The sequence below is a fragment of the Jaculus jaculus genome, chromosome 13 (genome assembly GCF_020740685.1).
Source record: "Jaculus jaculus isolate mJacJac1 chromosome 13, mJacJac1.mat.Y.cur, whole genome shotgun sequence".
In the NCBI taxonomy this organism is placed as follows: Eukaryota; Metazoa; Chordata; class Mammalia; order Rodentia; family Dipodidae; genus Jaculus; species Jaculus jaculus.
This window is the reverse complement of record NC_059114.1, coordinates 26,457,236-26,481,272: the sequence shown is the minus strand read 5'-3', so window position 1 is coordinate 26,481,272 and position 24,037 is coordinate 26,457,236. Positions and strand designations below refer to the sequence as shown.

Here is a 24,037-nt window from a genome sequence, read left to right as displayed (position 1 = left end):
ACAGAGACCACAGGTGAGGGAATGCCAGCATGGGCAGCCTGAGGAGAGGCGGGCAGGAACACAGGGAGGGGCGGGACACTGGTAGACCAAACAGGCAAGGGTGTGTGTGGGCAGCAGGAGCTGGTGTGAATGGATATACATGGAGAGAAAAAGGAACAGGCCAGCACAGAGAGCATGATAGGTGGGCCACAGTGACCAAGCACACCCAGGACGAGGGGCACATAAGAGTGTGAGCAGGTGTTCAGGTGTGGTGTGGGTGGTATGAACACATGCACACGGGTGTGAGGAGTGTGGCTGGATGTGGGTGGTGGGAGCACGTGTAGGCAGATGTGGTCAGGTATGAACACCCATTGACAGGTACGAGCGGTGTGATTGGATGTGAGTGGTGTGAGCACATGTGTGCTACAGTCAGGTATGGATGGTGTGAGCACATGTGGGTAGGTGGGAATGATATGCTGGGAAGGCATGGTATGAACATGTATGGGCAGGTATGAACTGATGTCAACAGTTCTAACCTGGGAAGGACAAACCAAGATGGGGAACACTATGGTCAGTATATACAAGAATGAACGTGGCCAGGTGTGGTGCTCCCAGCACTCGGGAGGCAGAGGTAGGAGGATCACTGTGAGTTCGAGGCCACCCTGAGACTACAGAGTGAATTCCAGGCCAGCCTGGGCTCTAGCTAGAGTGAGACCATACCTTGAAAAAAAAAAAAAAAAGAAAGAAAGAAAAAACTGAACATGGACCAATGGTCAGTACATACAAGAGTGGGCATGAACCAGTGATCAGTACATACGAGAGTGAACATGGACCAGGGGTCAATACATACGCAAGTGATTGTGGACCACTGGACAGTACATACAAGAGTTAACATGATGGCCAGGGAGGTCCCTGATGCCCCCACAACATTATAGGCCATTGTCGAGGCCCTTGGTTTCCCACCAGGAATAGATGGTAAGACCCTATTGCTGAAGACTCCATATACTTGGGCTGCAAGGTCACTGAGAAATCCTGCTGGAACTGAGCTGATAACCTCCTCCATGTAGACCAGCTGACAGAAAGCTGGAAGAAACCATTCTGCATGCAGTTCAATGGAAGAAAGCGAAATCACCAGCGAAGATGCTCAACAGTGGACACTGCAAGCCATATATTTGGCCAGCCAGGTCAAATGAGCCAATGGGTGCAACAGTGGCATGTCTGTCATGGTGGAAACCAACTGCTCTCTAATTGGACTGGAGGTCCGTTACATGGGAGGGAATATATTCCTGACACTAAAAACCTAAAACAGGGGTAGCCATGAGCCCTAGAGGTGTAACATCTACTGCTGTCTGGCTAAATGTATATAGTATGCTTATCAAACTGCCCAGTAAGCACTTCTCTTAATGTTTATACCCTTACATTAATGCTACTCTCACTTTTGGTAGAGAATCTTCTCTTTTCAGATGGCAGTGACCTTGGGATGACTCAGAAGGCATCATGGTGTTGGAAAGAAGTGACAAGAGTGTTCAGTACTGCAATATCTCTATCACACCTTCCAAGGCTCAGGGTCTAATGTGGAAGAGGTAGTGGAAAGAATGTAAGAGCCAAAGGAAGGGTAGGACTCCTTAGAACTTGCTCCCTCCAGACACAAAATGGCCTGGGTCTCCATGACCTCACAGTGCCAGACACTACCTACACAAGACCATCATAAGAGGAGGAAAAGATCATGACATCAAAATAAAAGAGAGACTGATTGAGATGGGGAGGGGATATGATGGAGAATGGAGTTTCAAAGGGGAAAGTTGGGGGAGGGAGGGTATTACCATGGGATATTTTTTCTAATCATGGAAGTTGTTAATAAAAATAAAAATTTGGAAGAAAAAAAATAGAGTGAACGTGGACCAGTGGTCAGTACATCCAAGAGTGAACGTGGACCAGTGGTCAGTACATCCAAGAGTGGGCATGGACTAGTGGTCAGTACATACAAGAGTGAACGTGGACCAGTGGTCAGTACATAGAAGAGTGAACGTGGACCAGTGGTCAGTATATCCAAGAGTGAACGTGGACCAGTGGTCAGTACATCCAAGAGTGGCCATGGACCAGTGGTCAGTAGATACAAGAGTGAATGTGGACCAGTGGTCAGTACATCCAAGAGTGGGCGTGGACCAGTGGTCAGTACATACAAGAGTGGGTGTGCAAAAATACTCATTGGAGAAAAGATAGCCTCTTCAGCAAATGGTGTTGGGAAAACTGGATATATATCTGCATAAGGATGAAAATAGATTCTTCTCTCTTGCCATGCACAAGAATTAAGTCCAGATGGATTAAAGACCTTCACATCAGACCTGAAACTCAAACCGCTAGAGGAAAAAGTGGGGGAAACCCTTGAACATATTGGTCTTGGCAAAGACTTCCTGAATACAACCCCAATTGCTCAGGCAATAAAACCACAGATTAATCACTGGGACCTCATAAAATTACAAACATTTTTCACTGCAAAGGACACTGAAAAAAGCAAAGAGGCAACCTACAGAATGGGAAAAAATCTTTGCCAGCTATATATCTGATAGAGGATTAATATCTAGGATATACAAAGAACTCAAAAAGTTAAATAATAAGGAATCAAACAAACCAATCAAAAAATGGGCTTTGGAGCTAAATAGAGAGTTCTCAAAGGAAGAAATATGAATGGCATATAAGCATCTAAAAAAATGTTCTACATCACTAGTCATCAGGGGAATACAGATTAAAGCTACATTGAGATTCCATCTCACTCCTGTAAGATTGGCCACCATCATGAAAAAAATGATCATAAATGTTGGTGGGGATGTGGAAAAAGAGGAACCCTTCTACACTGCTGGTGGGAATGCAATCTGGTCCAGCCATTGTGGAAATCAGTGTGGAGGTTCCTAAAACAGCTAAAGATTAATCTACCATATGACCCAGCTATAGCACTCCTAGGCATATATCCTAAGGACTCATCTCATTTCCTTAGAAGTACGTGCTCAACCATGTTTATTGCTGCTCAATTTATAATAGCCGGGAAATGGAACCAGCCTAGATATCCCTCAACTGATGAATGGATAATGAAGATGTGGCACATTTATACAATGGAGTTCTACTCAGCGGTAAAGAAAAATGAAGTTATGAAATTTGCAGAAAAATGGATGGACCTGGAAAGTATTATACTAAGTGAGGTAACCCAGGCCCAGAAAGCCAAGCGCTACATGTTCTCCCTCATATGTGGATCCTAGCTACAGATGATTGGGCTTCAGCATGAGAAGGAAAATACTTAGTAGCAGAGGCCAGTAAGTTAAAAAGGAGATATAAAGAGAAGAGAAAGGAAGGGAGGAGGGTACTTAATAGCTTGGTATTGTATATATGTAAGTACAATGATTGAGATGGGGAGGTAATATGATGGAGAATGGAGTGTCAAAGGGGAAAGTTTGTGGAGGGAGGGTATTACCATGGGATTTTTTTATAATCATGGAAAATGTTAATAAAAATTAAATTTAAAAAAAAGAGTGGGCGTGGACCAGTGGTCAGTAGATACAAGAGTGAATGTGGACCAGTGGTCAGTACATACAAGAGTGGGCGTGGACCAGTGGTCGGTACATACAAGAGTGAACGTGGATCAGTTGTCAGTATATGCAAGAATAAACACAGACCAGTGATCAGTACATACAAGAATGAATGTGGAGCAGTGGTCAGTATATACAAGAATGAACTATGAACATGGCCAGGCGTGGTGGTGCACGCCTTTAATCCCAGCACTTGGGAGGCAGAGGTAGGAGGATCACTGTGAGTTCGAGGCCACCCCGAGACTACATAGTAAATTCCAGGTCATCCTGAGCTAGAGTGAGACCTTACCTTGGAAAACAGAAAAAGGAGTGAATGTGGACCAGTGGTCAGTACATACAAGAAGGAACGTGGACCAGCACGCAGTACATACAGGAGTGAACGGGCCGGGCGTGGTGGCACACGACCCTGATCCTGACATGTGCCTCGTCAACGGGCGGATGAGTGGAAGGCTTGACCGTGAACATGCAAAAGCCCCTGGACAGTCAGCAGACCTTGTGACCAGGTAAGTGCACGGTGATGCAGAGGTCTGAGGCAGGGGCATGGCTCGGGCAGCAGGAGGACAAACCCACAAGCTGCCGTGGTGCTCATGTGAGGACAGGCAAGCCCTTCCCTCCGCACCCACACTCACCCAGCATCCTCCTCAGGTCTAGGAAAGGGCAGGAGGCGGAACCAGCCTTTGGGTGGCTTCTGCAGCAGGAGCTGTGGGGGGAACTCCACCTGTGGGGGACACACAGACCTCAGCTGGCCAGGCCCCGCCCAGAGCTGGAGGAGCGCAGACGGCCACTAGAGAGGACTTGCGGCTTTAGCAGGAGTCTCTTCTTCTCCCTGGCCAGGGCACTTATGGCCCCAAGGGGCCACTTAATTTATAATTGAGGAAACTAAGGCTCAGAAAGGTGGTGTGACTTTGCCCTAGGTCACATAGCTACTGGAGAAGCATGTTTAGATGGTATTTTTCTTTTAGCTCTGTTTAGGAACACAAGTTACATCTATCTAAAGGGTTAGGAGCCAGGCGTGGTGGTGCACATCTTTAATCCCAGCACTCGGGAGGCAGAGGTAAGAGGATCGCTGTGAGTTCGAGGCCACCCTGAGACTACATACTGAATTCCAGGTCAGCCTGGACTAGAGTGAGACCCTACCTCATAAAAAATGGGGGGGGGGGAGTTTTAGAACTGGAAAGGACCCAGGTGTGATTTCCCAGGACACTATGTAAAAGCCAGATGCAAAAGGTAGTGCATGCATCTGGAGTTTGTTCTCAGTGGCTGGAGGCCCTGGCATGTCCATTCTTTCTCTCTTTCTCTGTCTCTCTCTGCTTGCAAATAAATAAATTAATTAATTAAAAATTTTTTAAAAATGACCCTGAAGGGGGCTGGAAAGATGGTTTAGTGGATTTGTCTGCAAAGCCAAAGGATCCCGATTCGATTCTTCGGGATCCTGGTTTGATTCTTCAGGACCCACGTAAGCCAGATGCACAAGGGGGCGCATGCATCTGGAGTTCATTTACAGTGGCTGAAGGCCCTGGCATGCCCATTCTTTCTTCCTCTCTGCCTCTTTCTCTGTGTCAAATAAAAAAATAAGATATATTTTTAAAAAGTTAAAAAAATAAAATTTTTTAAAAAAGGAAGGCTGCTCACCATGCCCAGGAAGTCGTTTTTGCCCACCATGTCCCAGTCCCAGAGCTCCACCCGCAGCGGGGCCAGGGTCCCAGGAGCCTCTCGCAGCTCCAGCACCTCATCCCAGTGTGGGAATCGGGTCTTCTTGATGGTCTGAGGCGAGAGGAGGAGGCAGTGAGCAGGAGAGCCGCTGGCGGCCACCCACCACCACATGTCCACGCCACCGACTGCTTGTGCCCCAGCTCACTGATGTCTCCACACTCTGGCTGCCCCAGATCACCCGGGCAAATGGATCCGATGTGCCAGAGATGTCCCGGGGGGCCAAGTCCCTGAAAACAAAGGAATAAATGGGGTGAGACGCTGCACCTGGTGGTGCATGTCTTTAATCCCAGCACTCAGGAGGCAGAGGTAGGAGGATCGCCATGAGTTCAAGGCCACCCTGAGACTCCATAGTGAATTCCAGGTCAGCCTGGGCTAGAGTGAGACCCTTCCTTGAAAAACCAAAAAAAAAAACAGAAAGAAAGAAAGAAACAAAGAAAAGAAAAGGGGGGTGAGGAGATGTGAGGACCCAGGCCCAAGGTGATTTCCAAGGCAACAGGTCCTTCCCAGCATGGGCTGCTGGATGTGGCCATGCAGACCCAGAAGCTTCTGAGCACTTCACATGTCTCTGGAGGAAGCATGAAAATGCCCCAGATGGGGAAACTGAGGCACAGAAAGGTTGGGTCCTGTCACAAAGCCAACAAGGGAAAGTGCAATAGTGGGGATGGGGGGTTCCTTCAGTTTCCCCAGGGGCCCCACATGGGGGACTACAGGCAAGACCTCAGAGCCTGGCTCTCCACTGGCTGGCTGGCTGAAGGAAAAGTCACCTCACCTCTCAGTTCGGTCGGCATCTGGAAGGGGGGGACAGAAGTCTAAGTCCATGAGGCCGAGAGCTCCACTGAGGAAACATGTGCAAGCCCTTAGCATAGCGCCCAGCTCAGCTCACTTATTCATTCGACAAACACTCATGCCCCCACTCTGCTTAGAACAGAAAAGCATGAGACAGCGCCCTCCTGCCTCTGATTGCCATGGCAACTCAAGTGCCTCACCTGAGTCAGCTTCCCCACTTCCCCTTCCTGAGGCCCCCCCAAATCCAGAAACATCCCCACCACCACCACCACCAGGGGCTGTTTCTTCCTTCTCTCTGCTAGCTTCCCAGCCTAGCTGGGCATCTAAAGCCTTTGGTTTCCTAGGAGCCAATACAGTTGCTAAGCAACAGCAATCGGTCCCTCTCCTGCCTGCAACTATCTTGTTACAGCCTTGTGGTTGGGGAGGGGGTCATAAGCCCGGACCCCATGTAGAATTCTTTAGCTGTTCCCTTCTTGGTTCATGACAACACGCACATCCAGCCAGGGCCAGTGACGGAGGTGGGAATCCAGAAGAGGTAGGAGAGGCTCAGAGAGGGAAAGGAAGGGTCTTAAGGTCACACAGCAAGCCAAAAATACAGATACTACCTAACTGCATGTGGGCAGTGGACTGGCGGTGAGGGCTGGGACAGCAAGGTGTGAATGAAGGCAGAAAGCCTGGTGGGCAGGGAGAGGGAGCGAGTGAGTGGAAGGAAGCAGAATGACACATGAGGGGACTGAGGAAGGAAGAGGGGGAGCTCAGAGGCTGGGAAGATGGATGGTGTCCCCGGACTTTGGTGGGTCTGCATTTATCAGTCTTCCCTCTGGCATCCTCTGGAACAGGACAGAACCCTCCTTTCCTCTCAGCCCACAGGACTCAGTAGGCCCATCCCTCCCTCCGCTCCAGGAGTGGCTTGTGACTCCACTCTGACCAATTGGTCCCTAAACTGCTTCAAAAATGGGCATGTGGGGCTGGAGAGATGGCTTAGCGGTTAAGCGCTTCCCTGTGAAGCCTTAGGACCCCGGTTCGAGGCTCGGTTCCCCAGGTCCCACGTTAGCCAGATGCACAAGGGGGCGCACGTGTCTGGAGTTCGTTTGCAGTGGCTGGAAGCCCTGGCGCGCCCATTCTCTCTTTCTTCCTCTATCTGTCTTTCTCTCTGTGTCTGTCGCTCTCAAATAAATAAATAAATAAAAAATGGGCATGTGGCTGGGCATGGTGGTGCACACCTTTAATTTATCTGAACTCTCAGGAGGTTGAGGTAGGAGGATCAGCACGAGTTCAAGGCCAGCTTGAAACTATGTAGTGAATTCCAGGTCAGCCTGGATTAGAGCAAACAACCTACCTCAAAAAAAAGGGGGGGGGCATGTGTCTGGGGAAATTTTCAATAGTCAAAACACTATCTTCCAAAGCCGGCAGGCCCAGGTTAAATTCTCCAGTACCCACAGCAAGCCACATGCATAAATGGTGCATGTGTTTGGAGTCTGCATGCAGTGAAAGAGGCCAGCCTGGGACTACAGAGTGAGTTCCAGGTCAGCCTGGGCTAGAATGAGACCCTACTTCAAAAAAATATGGGGCTGGAGAGATGGCCTAGCAGTTAAGGTGCATGTCTACAAAGCCTAAGGAGCTAGAGCTAGGTTCAAGTCTCCACATCCCACGTAAGCCAGATGCACATGGTGGCAAATGCATCTGGAGTTTGTTTGCAGTGGCTAGAGGCCTTGGCATGCCCATTCTCTCTCTCTCTCTGCCTCTCTCTCTCTTCCTCCCTCCCTCTGTCTCTTATAAATATGTAAATGAATAAAAATAAAAATATGTACTAAATTTTTTAAATGAGCATGTACCCCATACTAAGCCACTAGAAGTGAATCCCAGGGCACTGTTGAAGTGGTAAGAAATGGAAGTTACCTGTCAGAACAGTGAAGTTGGTCGGATGCCAGCCTGGAACTGTGAGGCCCATGTTATTCCCACTTGGGGAAGATATTGCCTGACATAACTATTTGGGCTCCTGGATCCAGCCATGCCTGAAGCTACCCTGTCTATCATTCCTATGAAACAATAAGCTACCTTTTTGTGTAAGCTGTATGAACTGAGTATCCATCGTTAAAATGGGATTATGCACCCTCCCCATGCACCTGTCTGGCCACCTCTAGTGTCTGGCTGGTGGCTGCTGGTCATTGAGGTCCCCAACAAGATTTTGCTTGTGAGGGCTGGAGAGATGGCTTAGCAGTTAAGGTACTTGCCTACAAAGCCCAGGTTTGATTTTCCAGGGCCCACGTAAGCCAGATGCACAAGGTGGTGCTTGCATCTGGAGTTTGTTTGCAGCAACTAGAGGCACTGGTGTGACCTCTCTCTCTCTCTCTCTCTCACACACACACACACACTCTCTCTCTTTCTCTCTCAGATAAATTATTTTTTAAAAATTAAAAAATATATTTTGCTTGTAATTTGCCTCTGAAAGGTTGCACTTGAGGAGCCTGACTGCAAGCCTCGAGGGGCAGCCAGAAGTTCCTGAAGATCCGACAGCTGGGAGAGGCCAGGGCACGCCTGCTCACTTCTTCATCTTTAGCTTTGCACTTTTTTTGTTAGGTTGGGGTTGTTTTGTTTTGTTTTGTTTTTGAGTTTTTGAGGTAGTCCAGACTGACCTGGAATTCACTATGTAGTTTCAGGCTGGCCTCAAACTCTCAGTGATCCTCCTACCTCTGCCTCCCGAGTGCTGGGATTAAAGGTGTGCGCCACCATGCCCGGCTACTACCACCCCCAAGGTAAGGTCTCACTCTAGCCCAGGCTTACTTTTGTTGGTTTATTTTGTTGTTGTTATTTTGTTTTTGAGACTGGGTTTCATGTTGCCTAGACTGGCCTCAAACTCATTATGTTGCTGCGGTGGTTTGAATGGATGTCCTCGAACAGATTTGGTTTTATTAAAGCTTCTTAGATTTCCAGCTGCCTGGCAGGAAGATGCCACTGTGGGCAGATCCCAGGATCCAGCCTTAAGTTGTGTTTGGTGGTGGATCTGAATTCTAGTCTAAAGTTATACAGAGTGCTGGAGCTCTGCCTGGGGTTCCGGGAGAGTGCCTGCTTATGGTGCTGGGGCGGTGTCCCTCCCTGTGTGGACCTGTGAAAGGGGGCCACCTTTTTCCACTTACGCCATTGTGGAACTTCCCTAGATCTGTAAGCTTCAAATAAAACCCGTCCTCCCATAACTTGTGCTTGGTTGGGAATGTCATCCCAGCAACATAAAGCTGATTACAACAGTCACCAAGGATAGCTTTGGACTCCCGATCCCCCCGCCCCCACCTCTGGAGTGCTGGGACGGCCTGCCCAGCTTACACGGTGCTGGGGGTGGAGCCGGGAGCCCAGGGCTTTGGGCATGGCAGGCAGGCGCTCTCCCAACTCAGCTATATACATCCCTGGGCCCACTGCTCATTTCCAGACCATACCTGGCCTGGCGCACATGGCAGCGAAGGCCTCGGCCCCGCGTGTCCTCCAGCACCTGCACCTCCAGGCAGACCTCACCCTGCACCTCTGCATCCGGGTCCACGGGGCTCAGGTTGATCCAGCTATCGATCCCTGCAGGACAGCACACAGCGGGTCACAAACACCTAGGCATTAGGTTAGCGCAAAACGTCCCCAAACGTTAAACGTGCATGCATGAGGTCAATGACTTGGGGGTGGCTAGTGCGCTCCGCCCCAGTCCCAGACGGGGAAAGCGAGGCGCTGAAACAAGGGCTCTGCTAGGACCCCACAGTGAGTGAGCGACAGAGCTGAAGCCTGAGCAGGAGATGCCGCTCGGCCCCTGCTGCCCGCGCGGGGTCGCCCTCATCAGCCACGCTGAAAAGCAATGGCCCGGCACCTAGTCTCTCTGCCCCTCCTGTCCTGTCTCATCCTGACTTTGAAGATACAGTGTTGAATTCTGGCTCCCACCACAGCTAAAGCATTCACCCTAATTGTTCTTTGTTAAGTATTCTGTCTTTTATTCCCTATTTATTTTTATTTATTTATTTATTTATTTATTTATTTATTTATTTATTTATTTATTTGAGAGTGACAGACACAGAGAGAAAGACAGACAGAGGGAGAGAGAGAGAATGGGCGCGCCAGGGCTTCCAGCCACTGCAAACGAACTCCAGACGCGTGTGCCCCCTTGTGCATCTGGCTAAGGTGGGACCTGGGGAACCGAGCCTCGAACCGGGGTCCTTAGGCTTCACAGGCAAGTGCTTAACCGCTAAGCCATCTCTCCAGCCATCCCTATTTATTTTAATATTTTATTTATTTATTTATAGACAGAGAAAGAGGCAGAAAGAGAAAGGGAGGGAGAGAGAGAATGGGTGTGCCAGGGCCTCTAGCTACTGCAAACAAACTCCAGATGCATGTGCCACCTTGTGCATCTGGTTTTATGTGCGTACTGGGAATTGAACCCAGGTCCTTAGTCTTTGTAGGCAAGCACCTTAACCACTGAGCCACCTATCCAGCCCCTATTCCCTAATATATATATATATATATATATATATATATATATATATATATTTTTTTTTTTTTTTTTTTTTTTTTTTTTTTTTGAGGCAAGACCAACAAACTGGCTTTATTTTTTTGGTTTTTCAAGGTAGGGTCTGACTCCAGCCCAGGCTGACCTGGAATTCACTCTGTAGTCTCAGGGTAGCCTTGAACTCACGGAGATCTTCCTACCTCTGCATCCCGAGTTCTGGGATTAAAGGTGTGTGCCACCACGCCCGGCCCAATATTTTATTTTTTAAAGCAAGTACAATGTAGTGACAGATCCCCAAGTCCTTGTGGGTCCGCTCTGGCAGTCACTGCTGCTCCAGACTCTTGCTCATGGTACCCGGCCCCTTGTTTTTGGGGCGCTCTTTACATGTGAATTCATGGTTACCGATCTCCCTCTGTGGAGTCCTTAGCGACCTGAGGGTCTGGCCCCACACAGGGGTGCTGGCTGCTGACCTGAGGCCCCTGTGAGGGTTTCTGTGTTCGGGTGACCTCCCCTGTGCGCCCAGCCCACGTCTTATATGCTCTGGGGACCCTGACGCTGACATTCGCTTTCAGGAAAACCCTTCTCTCCTCCTGCCTGCTGTTCGGTTCAGTACATGACGGGAGAACGGATACTAAAGGGCTTCCTCCATTCACAGTACTGGGAATCCTTGTAAACTCAGGCAAGAAGGGCATTTCTGGGCGGGAGAGATGGCTCAGCGGTTAAGGAACTTGTCTGCAAAGCCTAAGGGCCCAGGTTTGATTGAACAGTACCCACGTAAGCCAGATGCACAAGGTGGTGCATGCATGTGGGGTTTGTTTGCAGTGCCTAGTGGCCCTGGTGTGCCCATTCTCTCTCTCTCTCTCTTTCTCTCTGTCAAATAAATAAATAAAATATTTTTTAAAAAGGGGACACCTCGGGCTGGAGAGATGGCTTAGCGGTTAAGCGCTTCCCTGTGAAGCCTAAAGATCCAGGTTCAAGGCTCGGTTCCCCAGGTCCCACGTTAGCCAGATGCACAAGGGGGCGCACGCGTCTGGAGTTCGTTTGCAGAGGCTGGAAGCCCTGGCGCGCCCACTCTCTCTCTCTCCCTCTCTCTGTCTTTCTCTCTGTGTCTGTCGCTCTCAAATAAATAAATCAAAAAAAAAAAGGGGGACACCTCTGAAGATCCAGGTGCCCCACATGCTGGATGTAGACACCCACCTCACTTCTCTCTCAGTCCGGCTTCCTGCCATTTGATCACCCTAAAGACCCTACGTGACCCTCTCTGTATGCCTTTGTCCTGCTGTGATCTGTGTCCACAAACCAGCCACAGGGATCTTCTGAAAACACGTCCATTCCCTGACACTGACTTCCAGTCTCTTCATAGTCTCGCTCAAGGACCATCAGCGGCTTCCTGCTGGCTCCAAGAGAAAGCCCTTCATTTTCCTCTCCCAAGTGCTGCTCGGGCCCTACAGACCCGGGCTATGGAAGGAAAGCCGGCTGAGAGTGTCTAGCAGAATGCCTTGAAGTCCCGTCCTGTCCTTCAGGGAGGAACCAGCCTCCACGCCTCCTCCCACTGCCACGCCAGCAGCGCTGCACCCATGTCCACCTCCCTGTCTGGTTAGACAGTGACATGCAAAACCATGCCAACATATGCCATCCTTCAGTTCTTGTTTTCTATTCTTTTGTTCTATTTTGCTTTGTTTTTTAAAAAAAGTATTTATTATTATTTCATTTTAAAGACAGGGGGAGAGAGAGAGAGAATTGGCACCCCAGGGCCTCAGCTAATGCAATTGAACTCCAGACACATTGTGCCACCTAGTGGGCATGTGCGACCGTGCGCTTGCCTCACCTTTGAGCGGCTGGCTTACATGCCATCTGGAGAGTTGAACACGGGTTCTTAGGCTTCACAAGCAAGCGCCTTAACCACTAAGCCATCTCCCAAGCCCTATTTTGCTTTGTTTTTGAGACAGGGTCTCTCAATATAGCCCAGGCTGACCTTAAATAGTCTCCACCTCCAGGGGGCTGGGATGGTAGCATGTGGCATCACACATGGCTTGGCTCCCTGTTCTGTGTGAATGCATCTTTGTTTCCCCATCTAGTCCATGAGCTCCTCAAAGCAAAGCTTCAAAAAAAGAAGCCCATACTTCATTCATGTCACCCCATGCCCTTGGGTGCATGTGTGAGGAAATGGAAGCTCTGCAGCTGGCTGGGGACACAAACTCAGAGGAGGACACAGCCTGGGTTTTCCTCCCACCGCTGTGATTTCTAGGATGGGGCCAGTCACCTCCTTCCCCCACCTGTCTTAAAGCTGTCAGCATCAGATGTGGCAACATTCTCCCACTCCCGTTAAGTAGGAAAAGTGACTATGACCACAGTCAGCACACAGTAGGTCCTCAATTAATTCCCACTGAAGAAAAAGTTTATTGTTTAATAAATTCCTCTGATAGGGCTGGAGAGATGGCTTAGCGGTTAAACGCTTGCCTGTGAAGCCTAAGGACCCAGGTTCGAGGCTCGGTTCTCCAGGTCCCACGTTAGCCAGATGCACAAGGGGGCGCACGGTCTGGAGTTCATTTGCAGAGGCTGGAAGCCCTGGCGCGCCCATTCTCTCTCTCTCCCTCTATCTGTCTTTCTGTGTCTGTCGCTCTCAAATAAATAAATAAAAAATTAAAAAAAAAAAATCCTCTGAGAGAACAAGAAACAAAGTTAGCCGGGTGTGGTGGTGCACACCTTTAATCCCAGCACTTGGGAGGCAGAGGTAGGAGGATCACCATGAGCTTACGACCAGCCTCAGACTACATAGTGAATTCCAGGTCAGCCTGGGCTAGAGCGAGACCCTACGTGGAAGAAAAAAAAAAAAATGGGCCTGGGAGATTGCTCACTGATTAAAGATGCTTGCTTTTCTCAGAGAAGGAAACCAAGCAGAAAAGTGGATAGCCATTCTTCCAGGTATGAGGAGAGCTTTCTGCTCTTGTAGTGTGAGCCTTGATCCACACAAGGAATTAGGAATTGAACTGAATGACAAATCAAAGACAAAGGCAGCCACAGAACAAGGGTCCTCCCCTGCGGGGTCCATCCTCACAAAAGCCTGAGTCCCTCTCCAGGTCTGGCCACTGCTCCTCCCCTGCCCACTGGCCTGGGGCCCTGCCCACCTCGAGGATCGGCTGTGATGGCCTCCTTGCTCAGGGAGATCTTGCCAATGATGTCATCATGCCTGCCGAAAGGTAACAGGAGAGGGTCAGCAAAGGGACACACCTACCGTGAGCAGGAAGGCAGGCATCAGGGGTTGGGGTTGGTCCCCAACATGCACCCCTCCCCGCCCTGCCACACACCCGACCGTGTCCTCGTCCAGCACGTAGAAGGCCAGATGGTGGAAGTCCAGAGGCAGGTGTACGGTGTACTCCTCCCCCCAAAAGGGGCTCAGGCTCCGCCAGATGGTCGCTGTCCTGCAGGAGGGGCACTAGGCTGGGGTCTCACGTAGTGGGTAAACCAGGACCCCCCACACACACCAACACAGCTAGGGACAATGCCCTCAAGGGCAGGCACTACCATGCACATGTCCCTAGAATCCATACCCATACCTAGGAACCTAGGCATGGAGGCACATGCAGACCCAACGTACCCTCGTACCAGAGGTACACACACACACACACACACACACACACACACACACACAGCCTAAAGGAGCCACACAATCCTATACACTTGTAGCCCCCAGACACTCCCAAGGAGACAGATTCACACAGACAGACCCACAGAAATACAGATGGAATTGCAGCTCACACACACATGAGAGACATAACAGAGACACAAAAGGAAGTATAAGGCTAGAGAGATGGCTTAGCGGTTAAGGCACTTGCCTGCAAAGTTAAAAGACCCAGGTTCAACTCCCCAGGACCCACGTAAGCCAGATGCACAAGGGGGCGCACACATCTGGAGTTCATTTGCAGAGGCTGGAGGCTCTGGCACACCCATTCTCTCTCTCTCTCTCTCTACCTGCCTATTTCTCTCTCTCTGTCTCCTTCAGATAAGTACATAAAAATAAAATTTTTTTTAAAAAAGGAGGTATATTAGCCAGGCATGGTGGTGCATGCCTTTAATCCCAGCACTCAAGAGGCAGAGGTAGGAGAATTGCTGTGAGTTCAAGGCCACCCTGAGACTACATAGTGAATTCCCAGAGAACCTTGGCTACAGCAAGACCCTACCTTGAAAAAAAAAAAAAAAGGAGATATATTGACACGCAGGCACCCTCCGAAATCTCTAGAGGCACACGCCTATGTGTCTGTAAATATAGACACAGTGACCCAGATAGACTAAAGCCTGGCACATGGGGACACACACTGAGATATCAGCACACACTCACATAGCAACACAAACACACACACACACACGCACGCACTTCCGTTCGTTCACTCACTCCCTGTGCCTCACTCAAACTGTGGGAGATGCCCTGTGGTTGGGGTGAGTGAGCTCAGTGGTGCCCAGGGGGGCCTGGGGACTGGGAACTGGGGACAGAGATTCCACAAAGCCTTCCAGAAGAAGTCAGGCAAAGAGAACAGGAGAAGGACGAGTATTCCAGATGGCTAGAACTGCATGTGTCAAGGGCCCGAGGCAGGAATGAGCAGGTTCCTGTCCTTTGAACAGGAAGGTGTCACGCGGGAAGGCCACAGGAGGGCCCAGGACATGGTGGCACGATCAACAAGGTCCAGACTGCTCAGGGCTTCATGGCATCCAGCAAGGGAAACCATGGGGGGACTAGGGACCCAAACAAGGCTGGACTCAGGCATGCATACACACATCCTGCATCTCAGCCTGACACCCTGACAAGCTTCCTCTTACCCATCAGGGAGCACAGAACTGATCTGGCCCAAGGAAAACACGCCCAAGTTCATGGATGCAAAGTTGGCTTCCCTCACCTGCTGTGCCCTTCCTCGTTCCTCCTCTCACTCCTCGTCAGGCTCTTGCCCCAGAGAATAGCACGTGCACACACGCGTGCACACACATGTGCACACACGTGCACGCTGCTCTCTCTGTCCATCCCAGGGGCACCACCATCAGACAGACCCTCAGAGCTGTCTTTCAAACACCTCTCCCCACTTCCTCACTACCCCCGCCTTGGCCCACCCTAGTCTCCCAGCCCCTGAGCAAATGGTTCCTCACAGCCCAGAGAAGGAGCAACAGCAGCCCAAGGTCACACAGAAAACCAGTCTGGGGTTAGTGTCCCTGAATGGGGCAAGCACAGAGGAAGCCATGAGAGGTCCGCCAGGGTACTGCAACTGACCTCTCTTCCCCCTGCCAGGAGCTCCCCACCCCCAGCTCCCAGCCCATCTGGACCAGAACAAGCGCCAGGAGCATCCTGAATCCTGCCGTCTCCATAGGAACCAAGGCCTCAGCCGACCGCCCACCCACCCCCTCAGGTCTGTGGAGGCTGAGTGCTGTCCCTCGGCCTGAGGGGGTGGGAGCCCAGATCAGCCAGCACCCCCTCCAAATTCCCATGCACATCAACCACCAAACATGCTACTCTGTGTTCATACATGCCTGTGTGGCCATCGAGGCATATGTGCGCACACATACACCCCCTGCATGTGCACACACACACACACACACACACACTCACCCGTGCACACATACGCCCAGGCACCCGCAGCACCCAGAAGCCCGGAAACAGCCAACTCAGCCAAGCGTGAGATGCCTGCCCCCCCCCCCCCAAGAGGCTACTGAAGGGGAGGTACAGGCTGGTGGCAGCTGAGTCAGTCCCAGGGAACTGCAGGGACATCACAGGTCCCAAGGCAAAGGGCATTGGCTGGTTGGTGGGGCTGCATGGGATAACAGCTGGTGGCTACAGTGGTGTACCCCCAAAAGGCTAGAGCACAAGTGACCCTCCCCCTGGAGCCCACAAGGCCCTCCCTCCTCCTCTGGTCTCACTACGGACCTGGCCACCACCTCGTCGTCCACTTTCACCAGGCAGTAGGGGTCACTGCTCCCAGACCTGCGGAGGGAGGAATGGAGTTGGAAGGACAGCAGAAGTGAAGAGTCTCAGAGAGGTGAAGAGCCTTGCCTTCGGTCACACAGAAGTCTGACAAAGGGGCAGGACCTCAGGGGACATTCGCAGGAGACATCACAGCTGTGTAAGCCACCCACCCACCCACTGTAGGGTTAACCCAGCACAAACATGTGCTCTAGTCTTCCACTGCGGAAATGGAACACTGGGGCATACAGCCAGAAAGTTGGGGGGCCTGACCCCAGAAAGCCCAAGGCAGTGGTCAGGACTGTGTGCTGGGAGGAGTGACATCCTCTACCAGCAACACAAGCCTGATGTATCCCTTCTCATTCAAGACCTAAGTGTGACTGCTCTGTGCTTATGCAGAAAGTTCAGCACACATCCTGGAAGGTACTGGAAGGGCTAAAGGACAGAGTATGAGGAGAGGGGAATCACGGGCTGCCCTGAGAATGCCAACTTCTGAGCCAAGCACTACCCTCCCCAGCCTACCCTTTCCCTCTCTACCCTCAGCATGAAGGTCTTGCAAGCGTATACGAGGGACCCCTCAAAACCGAATCCATGAGAGATGGTAAGACACTTTGCCTAGCATGTTCAAGGTCCTGGGTTCCTTCCCCAGGTTGGCAAACATAACATAACTGCATAAGAGACCTGCTGTTGCCCCTTTAAGCCTGTATGCAGGTCTGAGCCCTTGACCAACCAAAACCAGCCCCACACCCCTCTTCCTAGTCACCAATGAAGCCCATGTTGTCAACCAGGCTCTTCACTGAGACCTCTTCAAGCAGCCTGTCCCTGGCCACCACCTTCACTACCACCATCCTGTCCAGAGTAATCCTCCAGGACTGGGACATGACTCACTGGTAGGGTGCTTGCCTAGCCTGCATGAAGCCCTGGTTTCCACCCTCAGCCATACAGAAACCATGTGTGGTGGTGGGGCACACCTGTAATCCCAGTACTTGGAAGGCAGAGGATCAAAGTTCAAGGCCAGCTTAACTTTGGAACTTAGTTTGAGGGCAGACTGGGATACATGGGAACCCATCTTAAAAATTAATTGAGTGATTGATTGATTAGTAAACAAAAGAGGTAAAATAACCCTTCGAGTCATACCCAGAGTCTTGGCTCCTCAGAAGGCTAAGGCAAAAGGTTTACTTGAACCCAGCTGCAGAACTTAGTAAGCCTCCCAACAGATAAATTTTGCCCCCTCACACACTCCTAAAATCATTGTGCACCCTATTTCTCTATGTGATGGGTGTCTGTCCCCCCACTTTCCTGCAGCTCATTGGGGAGCAGTCTGTATCCATTTCCCTTCCACAGGGCTTGGAAGTAGTGCTGCCGAGATGGTGTGAAATGAGTGGATGTGGGGTGTGGGCCCTGGAGACAGATGGGAAGGCAGCGACAAGGTTCGAGCCCAGGCCTGCGGGATGGGCACACGCACTCGCAGCAGTGTCCCCTCTGCCCCTCTAGCTGCCCTCCCCCACTCCTCTGCCACCACACTCTGCTCAGCCTGCTACAGGCCCACAAACACCTCCAACACTCCAGGAAGCCCGCTGCTGACACAGTTGTTCCAACCAGAGCTTTGTCTGGTCGTGAGCCCTTCCCAAGGCCTCAGTTTCCCTCCAAACCTTCTCTGCGCTGAGCTTCCTTGGCCACCCGATGCAGATGTGGGTTGGATCTGGCTGGAATCCAGCAGCAGAGGGCTGGGAAACCGCCCCTCCCCAGCACCCTGGCCCACCCCAGGCCCCTCGTGGGAGCAGGAGCCGAGATCAGCATGTCTGCTCCAGGGCTCTGACGCAGGAAGGCCTTATCAGGCTCCTATCTCCTAGGGGCAATGGTGGTGGTGGCAGGCAGGGTCAGCCTCTTCCAGACCCTGGTTGTGCCACACTCGTGACCTTTCCCACGGGCCCGACCCCAGTTACGTTTGGGAAAACAGGACCCTTAGCCAGTACCCCAGCTCTGTGATCTTGGGCAAAATGATGGCCTTTCTGGTCCCCAGTGTCCCCATTTGTAAAACAAACAAACCAGCAAGATCAGATAAAATGTGTTAAGCACAGGACCTGTCCATCAGCAACTGTTTGTTGGTCTGTTTATGTTTGTTTGTTTTGAGACAGGGTCTCACTAGTCCAAGTTGGTCTGGAGCTTGCTATGTAACTCAGGCAATCCCCCTGCCTCTACCTCCCAAGTTTGGGGATTATAGGCATGCACCACCACATCAAGCTTGCAGCAGCTATTTTTAGCAACAGTACTAACTGAATGATGAGGTGAAGTCTCCTCCTTCCAGGCAAGATTGACTATCCCCTTAACCTTGACCATCAAGCCCAGTATGGGCTTTTTGCCTTAGAAAGGGACAAGAAAACACTCCACAGGAGATTTCCCCCGCCCCAAGCATGGAAATCCCAGTTTGCTCTGAGAAATCCCCTACTGAAGAAGGGAGCTGACCACTAAGGAAACAGGCAGGGCGGCTGGACCCCCAGCGGGGGCACACAGAGTGACACTTCCTCACTCTTGCCCTGGAGCATGCCCACCTCAGAGTTTATCTTGGCCTGAGAACTGGAAGAAGCAAGATTGGCAGAGACAAGACTTAACACCTTCTGTGGGGGGGGCGGGGAGTAGGGAAGTAGGGGCCCCATGAGCCTGGCTCCCAGGCAGTGGCAACACCTGGCACAGGCTCCTACCCTTCTCCCCAGGACTGGTGGACAAGCTGGAACTCAGCAAGGCAGGACCCGGAGTTCCCGTATTTGTCAACGCTCAGAGCTCTGGAAAGACATCTGAAAAAGAAGAGGGCTCAGAGCCCGTTCAGTAGCTCTTGGCTTTAAAAATATATATTTATTTATTGGGGGCAGATAGAGAGAGAATGGGCGTACTAGGGCCTCTAGCCACTGCAAACGAATTCCAGAAACATCACCACCTTGTGCATCTGGCTTCATGTTAGTACTGGGGAATCGAACCCTGGTCCTCAGGCTTTGCAGGCAAAGTGCCGAGCCACCGCTCCTGTGCAGCTCTTCTCTTCGTTTCTATTTCAGCTGTATTTACTTGTGGGAGGGGCTGGGGGGCTAGAATTGCTCTCCACAGCTTCCCCTCTGGCACGGCTGCAGTACTGGGGGATATGGAACCCACACTTGGAGAGGTGGAGCCTCTACCCAGGCAAAAAAAAAAAAGACCCCCCCCAACCATCTATGAGACAGAAACTTGACTTTGTTCCCAGCTCCCACCACCCAGATGGGACACCAAGGGACAGGAAAAAAAAGGCAGGTTCAAGGTCACCTAGCACACTTCCTCCCACCTGTCTTAGGTGCTGACAGCCTCAAGTCCAGTCTGGGTTCCAAGCAAAGCAGGAGAGGTAACTCCTCCTCCATTCTGCTGAGTCAGCAAGTGCTGACTCAGGCCCAGGGAAGCGGAGCCTGGGACCAGGGACCAGGGACCAGGTGAGCCTGAGAGAGCCCCCCCCCATCACACGCAGCAGGAGTGGGCGGTTCTTGGAGCAGCTCAGGTGTTCAGGAAAGCCCCCTGCAGGGCTGGCAGGTTTAAGACTGAATTCAGGGCTCTCTGGGTCAGAAAGACCCCAGAGGACCACGTGGTGAGGCTCTACAAACCTAAACACCCCAACGCTCGCAGCATATGGGGGTCCCTCTGGATGCCGGCACCCTGGGGCCCGCTGCCTCTCTGGATACCTCTCCTCTCCCCTCCTACCCCACCTCGCCTGGAGAAGCCTCACTGGGTAAGAAAGAAATTTGCAGCCCCCCACCCAGCTCGGCAGGACCTAACCCTGCAATCACTGGAAAAACCTAACAGTACACCAGGGGAACAAAGACATCCCTCCTCCCCGGGGTGAGCCCGGTGAGGCATCCGCTAAACCCGGACGCCCCCTCCCATCAGGAGGCAAGGGGCCTCCTCGCCCTGAGAGGGTGGAGCCCCATCAGCAGGTCTTAAAACGGGACCTCTCACCGACCCTGCCTGGCACCCATCGGATGCCCTGGGTGCCGGGGGAGGGGGGTGGTACTCACACGTCCTTGGCGGGCAGCGCCCGACCCTCCACCACGCGGATACTGAGGGTGCTGCTCTTGGCCATGGCGCCCAAACTTTCCGTGCAAGAGGGCGCCCAGGTTCCGAGGCTAGACCAGGGTGACACCTACATGTCACCACCAGCTGCGAGCCTGGCGCCCTGTCCTCGGCTCCCAGCACCACGGGTTCAGGACACGAGTCGCTGGAGCGGAGGTTTTGGAGGAGGAGGAGGAAGAGGAGGAGCAGAAGGTCCCTGGGGAAGGGGGCGCCCGCGGGGCTCCACAGGTAGCAGCGGCACTCCGGGGGACACCGCGGGCTGCGCCTAGTCTGCGGCTCCGGGAGAACCGACTGGGCGGGCAGGGGAGGCCCCGGGCCTTCCCCCTGAAAACCCCGAGTCCCGCCTCCCGCAGGGTCCCCGCCCGCCCTCCGACCCCCTCGCGCGCCCTCTGCCGGCACCCCAGTCGCGCGCGTCCCGGAGCGCCCGCGCTTGGGGACTCGGCTGCGCGGGGGGAGGTCGGCAGGGGGCGGAGCTTGGGCGCGGTGGGCGTGGCCTCGGACTACCGGGGCGCTGGCTTTGGGCTCCCAAGAGCGGGGAGTCTCCCGTCGGCTCCCCACATCCACTCACCTCTCCCGCCTCCTCCGTCCGACTGACACCCGGGCACCGCCCTCGGGGTCCCCCAGCAGCGCCCGCGCTCGGCGGCAGGCGACGCTCGAGACACAGTCGCACGTGCCCTGGAGGCCCCTCTGCGTGGAGGGAGGGGGTCTCGAACACCCCCTCTGCCCACCCATCTCCTCTTCTTTTCCAGTTAAACCCAGCGTGTGCCAGCAGCTGCTCGAACGTCACCGGCTGCCCCTGCGGGAGAGGACAGCGCCACTACCGCCACGATAAGAGACATCTAGACTCGCTCGAACGCTTACTGTGTGCCAGGCACTGGCAGACGCCGTTCATGGAGATTAATTATGTCCACCTTCTCCTCTCAGTAACTCTGGGGACCATGCCCACCTTCCCATCTTGGGCATAAAAAGGAAACACCTGAGGTGCCAGGAGGTTAGACAACTTGGTCTCCATCCCGGTTGTATCTGGTTCTCTGTCATTTGGTCTTGGACAAGTCACTAAACATCTCTGTGCCTTGGGTTCTGTTTCCACATCAACGAGGATGACCAAGTTTCTCATTCACAGCGGCAAGAGAGAATTAAATGAGATACTGCAGTGCACATCTCAGGACAGCGGCGGGCACCTAGCCCTTTCAGAAAGAGAGCAGGCTGTGGTGACACACGCGTTTAATTCCAGCACTCGGGAGGCAGAGGGTAGGAAGATCGTTGTGAGTTCCAGCCCAGCCCTACGTAGTGAATTCCAGGTCAGCCTGGGCTTGAGTGAGACCGTACCTCAAAGAAAAAAACAGGGTTGGATCTTAGCTCCGGGTGTGGCTTGACAGACACCACCCCTGGCAAGAGTCCAGAATGCCTTCCCAGTCCAGGTGGCAATCTCTCCCTTTCCCCCTTCCCTCATTCCCATACTCCAGCTCTACACAAATTCTTAATGCACTCACATGGCCAGAAGGGCCTTCTGTGGACTAGACCTGGGCATGCGGGCTGGTGCTTATTCTTGCCGCGTCCCTGCTGAGCACCGTGGGAGGGCCGCAGCAGGAGGCTGCCTGTCACCTAGACCTGCAGAACAGGGAGCGCCTGCCCAGCCCCAGTGGAGAGCCAAGTGGCCAGTGCTTCCTCCCTCTTCCATTCTCCCTGCCAGCACCCAGCAGGCCTGGGTGGGACTTCTGAGCCTTATTTTCTATCCCAGCAAGTGGACGGGGAATGGGTCCAGCAGAGGCAACCTGGGGCCTAGAACATTCCCAGTTCCCAGTGGCTTGGGAGGAGTGATCCAGGACTGGGACAAGCAGAGCAGCAGCCTTGCCCCTGTAGTGATCACCAGTGACCATGCAGATCTCCCCAAGGAACAGGGACAGTCTAGGGGGAAAGGATTGGCCACGTGACCACAGCTGGCTGGCCAGGTTCCCTTGCCCTCCCCTCCCCCACCTGGGCAGTCAGCAGCATCTGTCTGGAACGTGGAACGTTTTGACTGGGGGGGGGGGGCGCGCTACAGAGACTTAGACCAACCACCCACCTCTAAGACCCTGATGGTGTTCTGGGCCATGTAGCAATGCCCAGCCGTGTTTGGACCATCCTTCAGAACTAAGCAGGAAGTCCCACTGTCTCCCCATACCCTAAGAGAACTGCCAAGGCTCTGTGTTTGCCAGCTAGGACTCCAGCTCTGTCACCTGCCTGATATCCGGTATCTGACCACACAGTTCACCTGGGACATGGCCACACTCCCTGAATTTTCCACATAGCCCAGCCACTTCCTGTTGTTCTAAGAAACTTCAACCTGAAACTGGCAAGAGATGACAGTTCTCCTCGGCTAACTGCTGTCCCGGGACCAAAAGGGAAAAGGCAGCCTGGTAAGGGGAGGGGTGACCTGCTGGGGGCCACCAGCTAATAAAGGAGGAGGAGGCCCATCGTACTCACAGATTGCTATAAAAACCACCCATGATGGTAGTAGAGCATGCCTTGTTCCTATCACATAGGAGGTACTCAAGAAATGTCCTGGTTCCTTCCCCAAGCTTCATAAAGGCAGAACGGTCCTCTTCTTGCGGGCTCGCTGTGTGACACCCACAGCTGCAGATGGAAGGTATTGTATAATGCCCTAGTTGGTGGTTCTTACCTATGAACCCAGCACTGAGGAGATTGAGGCAGGAGGATCAGGAGTTCAAGGTCAGCCTGGGCTGCATAGCAAGACCCCATCTCCAAATATATAAATAAGGAATTGGGGAAATGACTCGGTGAGTAGAATGTTTGCTATATAAATGGGACCTGGGTTTGAATTCCCAGCACCCCATAAAAGCTAGGGTGCAATGGCATGAGCCTGTAATCCCAGCGCTGGAAGGCAGAGATAGGCGGATCTCTGGGGTTCGCTGGCCAGCTAGACTAGTCAAGTCAGTGAGCTCCAGGCTCAGCCAGACCCTGTCTCAAGGAAATAAGGTGGAGTGCAACTGAGGAAGATACCCACCACGCACACACACACACACACAAACATGCACGTGCATGCTTGATGCATACCACACACATGAAAAAAAGGAAGAGAAGGCGGGAGAGTGGGGAAGGAAGGAAGGAAAAAGGGCAGAAGTTGGCCTTAGATGGGGGAAGTGCTGGCTCAAGGTTTAAAATCAGGCTGACCTAGGGCTAAATCCCAGCACTGTGTGCTCTTGAGCACATGAGTCACCTCTCAAGGCTTCAGGGGCCTCCCGTGAATTGGACTGAAACAGCCATCTCACAGGATGCACAGAGAAGAAGGGTCAAACATTTAACATACTTGGTATACAGCAGGTGCCCACTATGTGCCATGACCATCAAGAGACATCCTGAGCTCGCCCATGGGCTGGGAGCCTCAGCTGGTGGCTTAGCCTGAGGCTGGGTCCTGAGAAGTCAGGCCAACCCTGAATTCTGGGAATGGAGGGAGCGCCACATCCCAGA

At 52.4% G+C, this 24,037-nt stretch overlaps 1 protein-coding gene across 3 annotated transcripts in view; it reads right to left on the bottom strand.

The window, feature by feature from the left end:
• Rasal1 (RAS protein activator like 1) overlaps positions 1-20,883 on the bottom strand; it is a 38,100-nt gene extending 17,217 nt beyond the window's left edge. Inside the window, exons 1-8 of one of the 3 annotated variants that reach the window (XM_004668428.2) lie at positions 20,512-20,883; positions 16,445-16,501; positions 13,845-13,958; positions 13,665-13,726; positions 9,491-9,620; positions 5,419-5,500; positions 5,193-5,324; positions 4,190-4,278 (exon numbers count right to left, since the gene is read on the bottom strand). In XM_004668428.2, the coding sequence (XP_004668485.2) occupies positions 4,190-4,278; positions 5,193-5,324; positions 5,419-5,500; positions 9,491-9,620; positions 13,665-13,726; positions 13,845-13,958; positions 16,445-16,501; positions 20,512-20,576 (731 nt within the window). In that variant the 5' untranslated portion in view covers positions 20,577-20,883. Of the gene's footprint in view, positions 1-4,189; positions 4,279-5,192; positions 5,325-5,418; positions 5,501-6,042; positions 6,151-9,490; positions 9,621-13,664; positions 13,727-13,844; positions 13,959-16,444; positions 16,502-20,511 lie in introns of those variants that run through there. The other 2 variants (XM_045133152.1, XM_045133154.1) reach the window with 2 other exon arrangements.
• Positions 20,884-24,037: the final 3,154 nt, after the last annotated feature.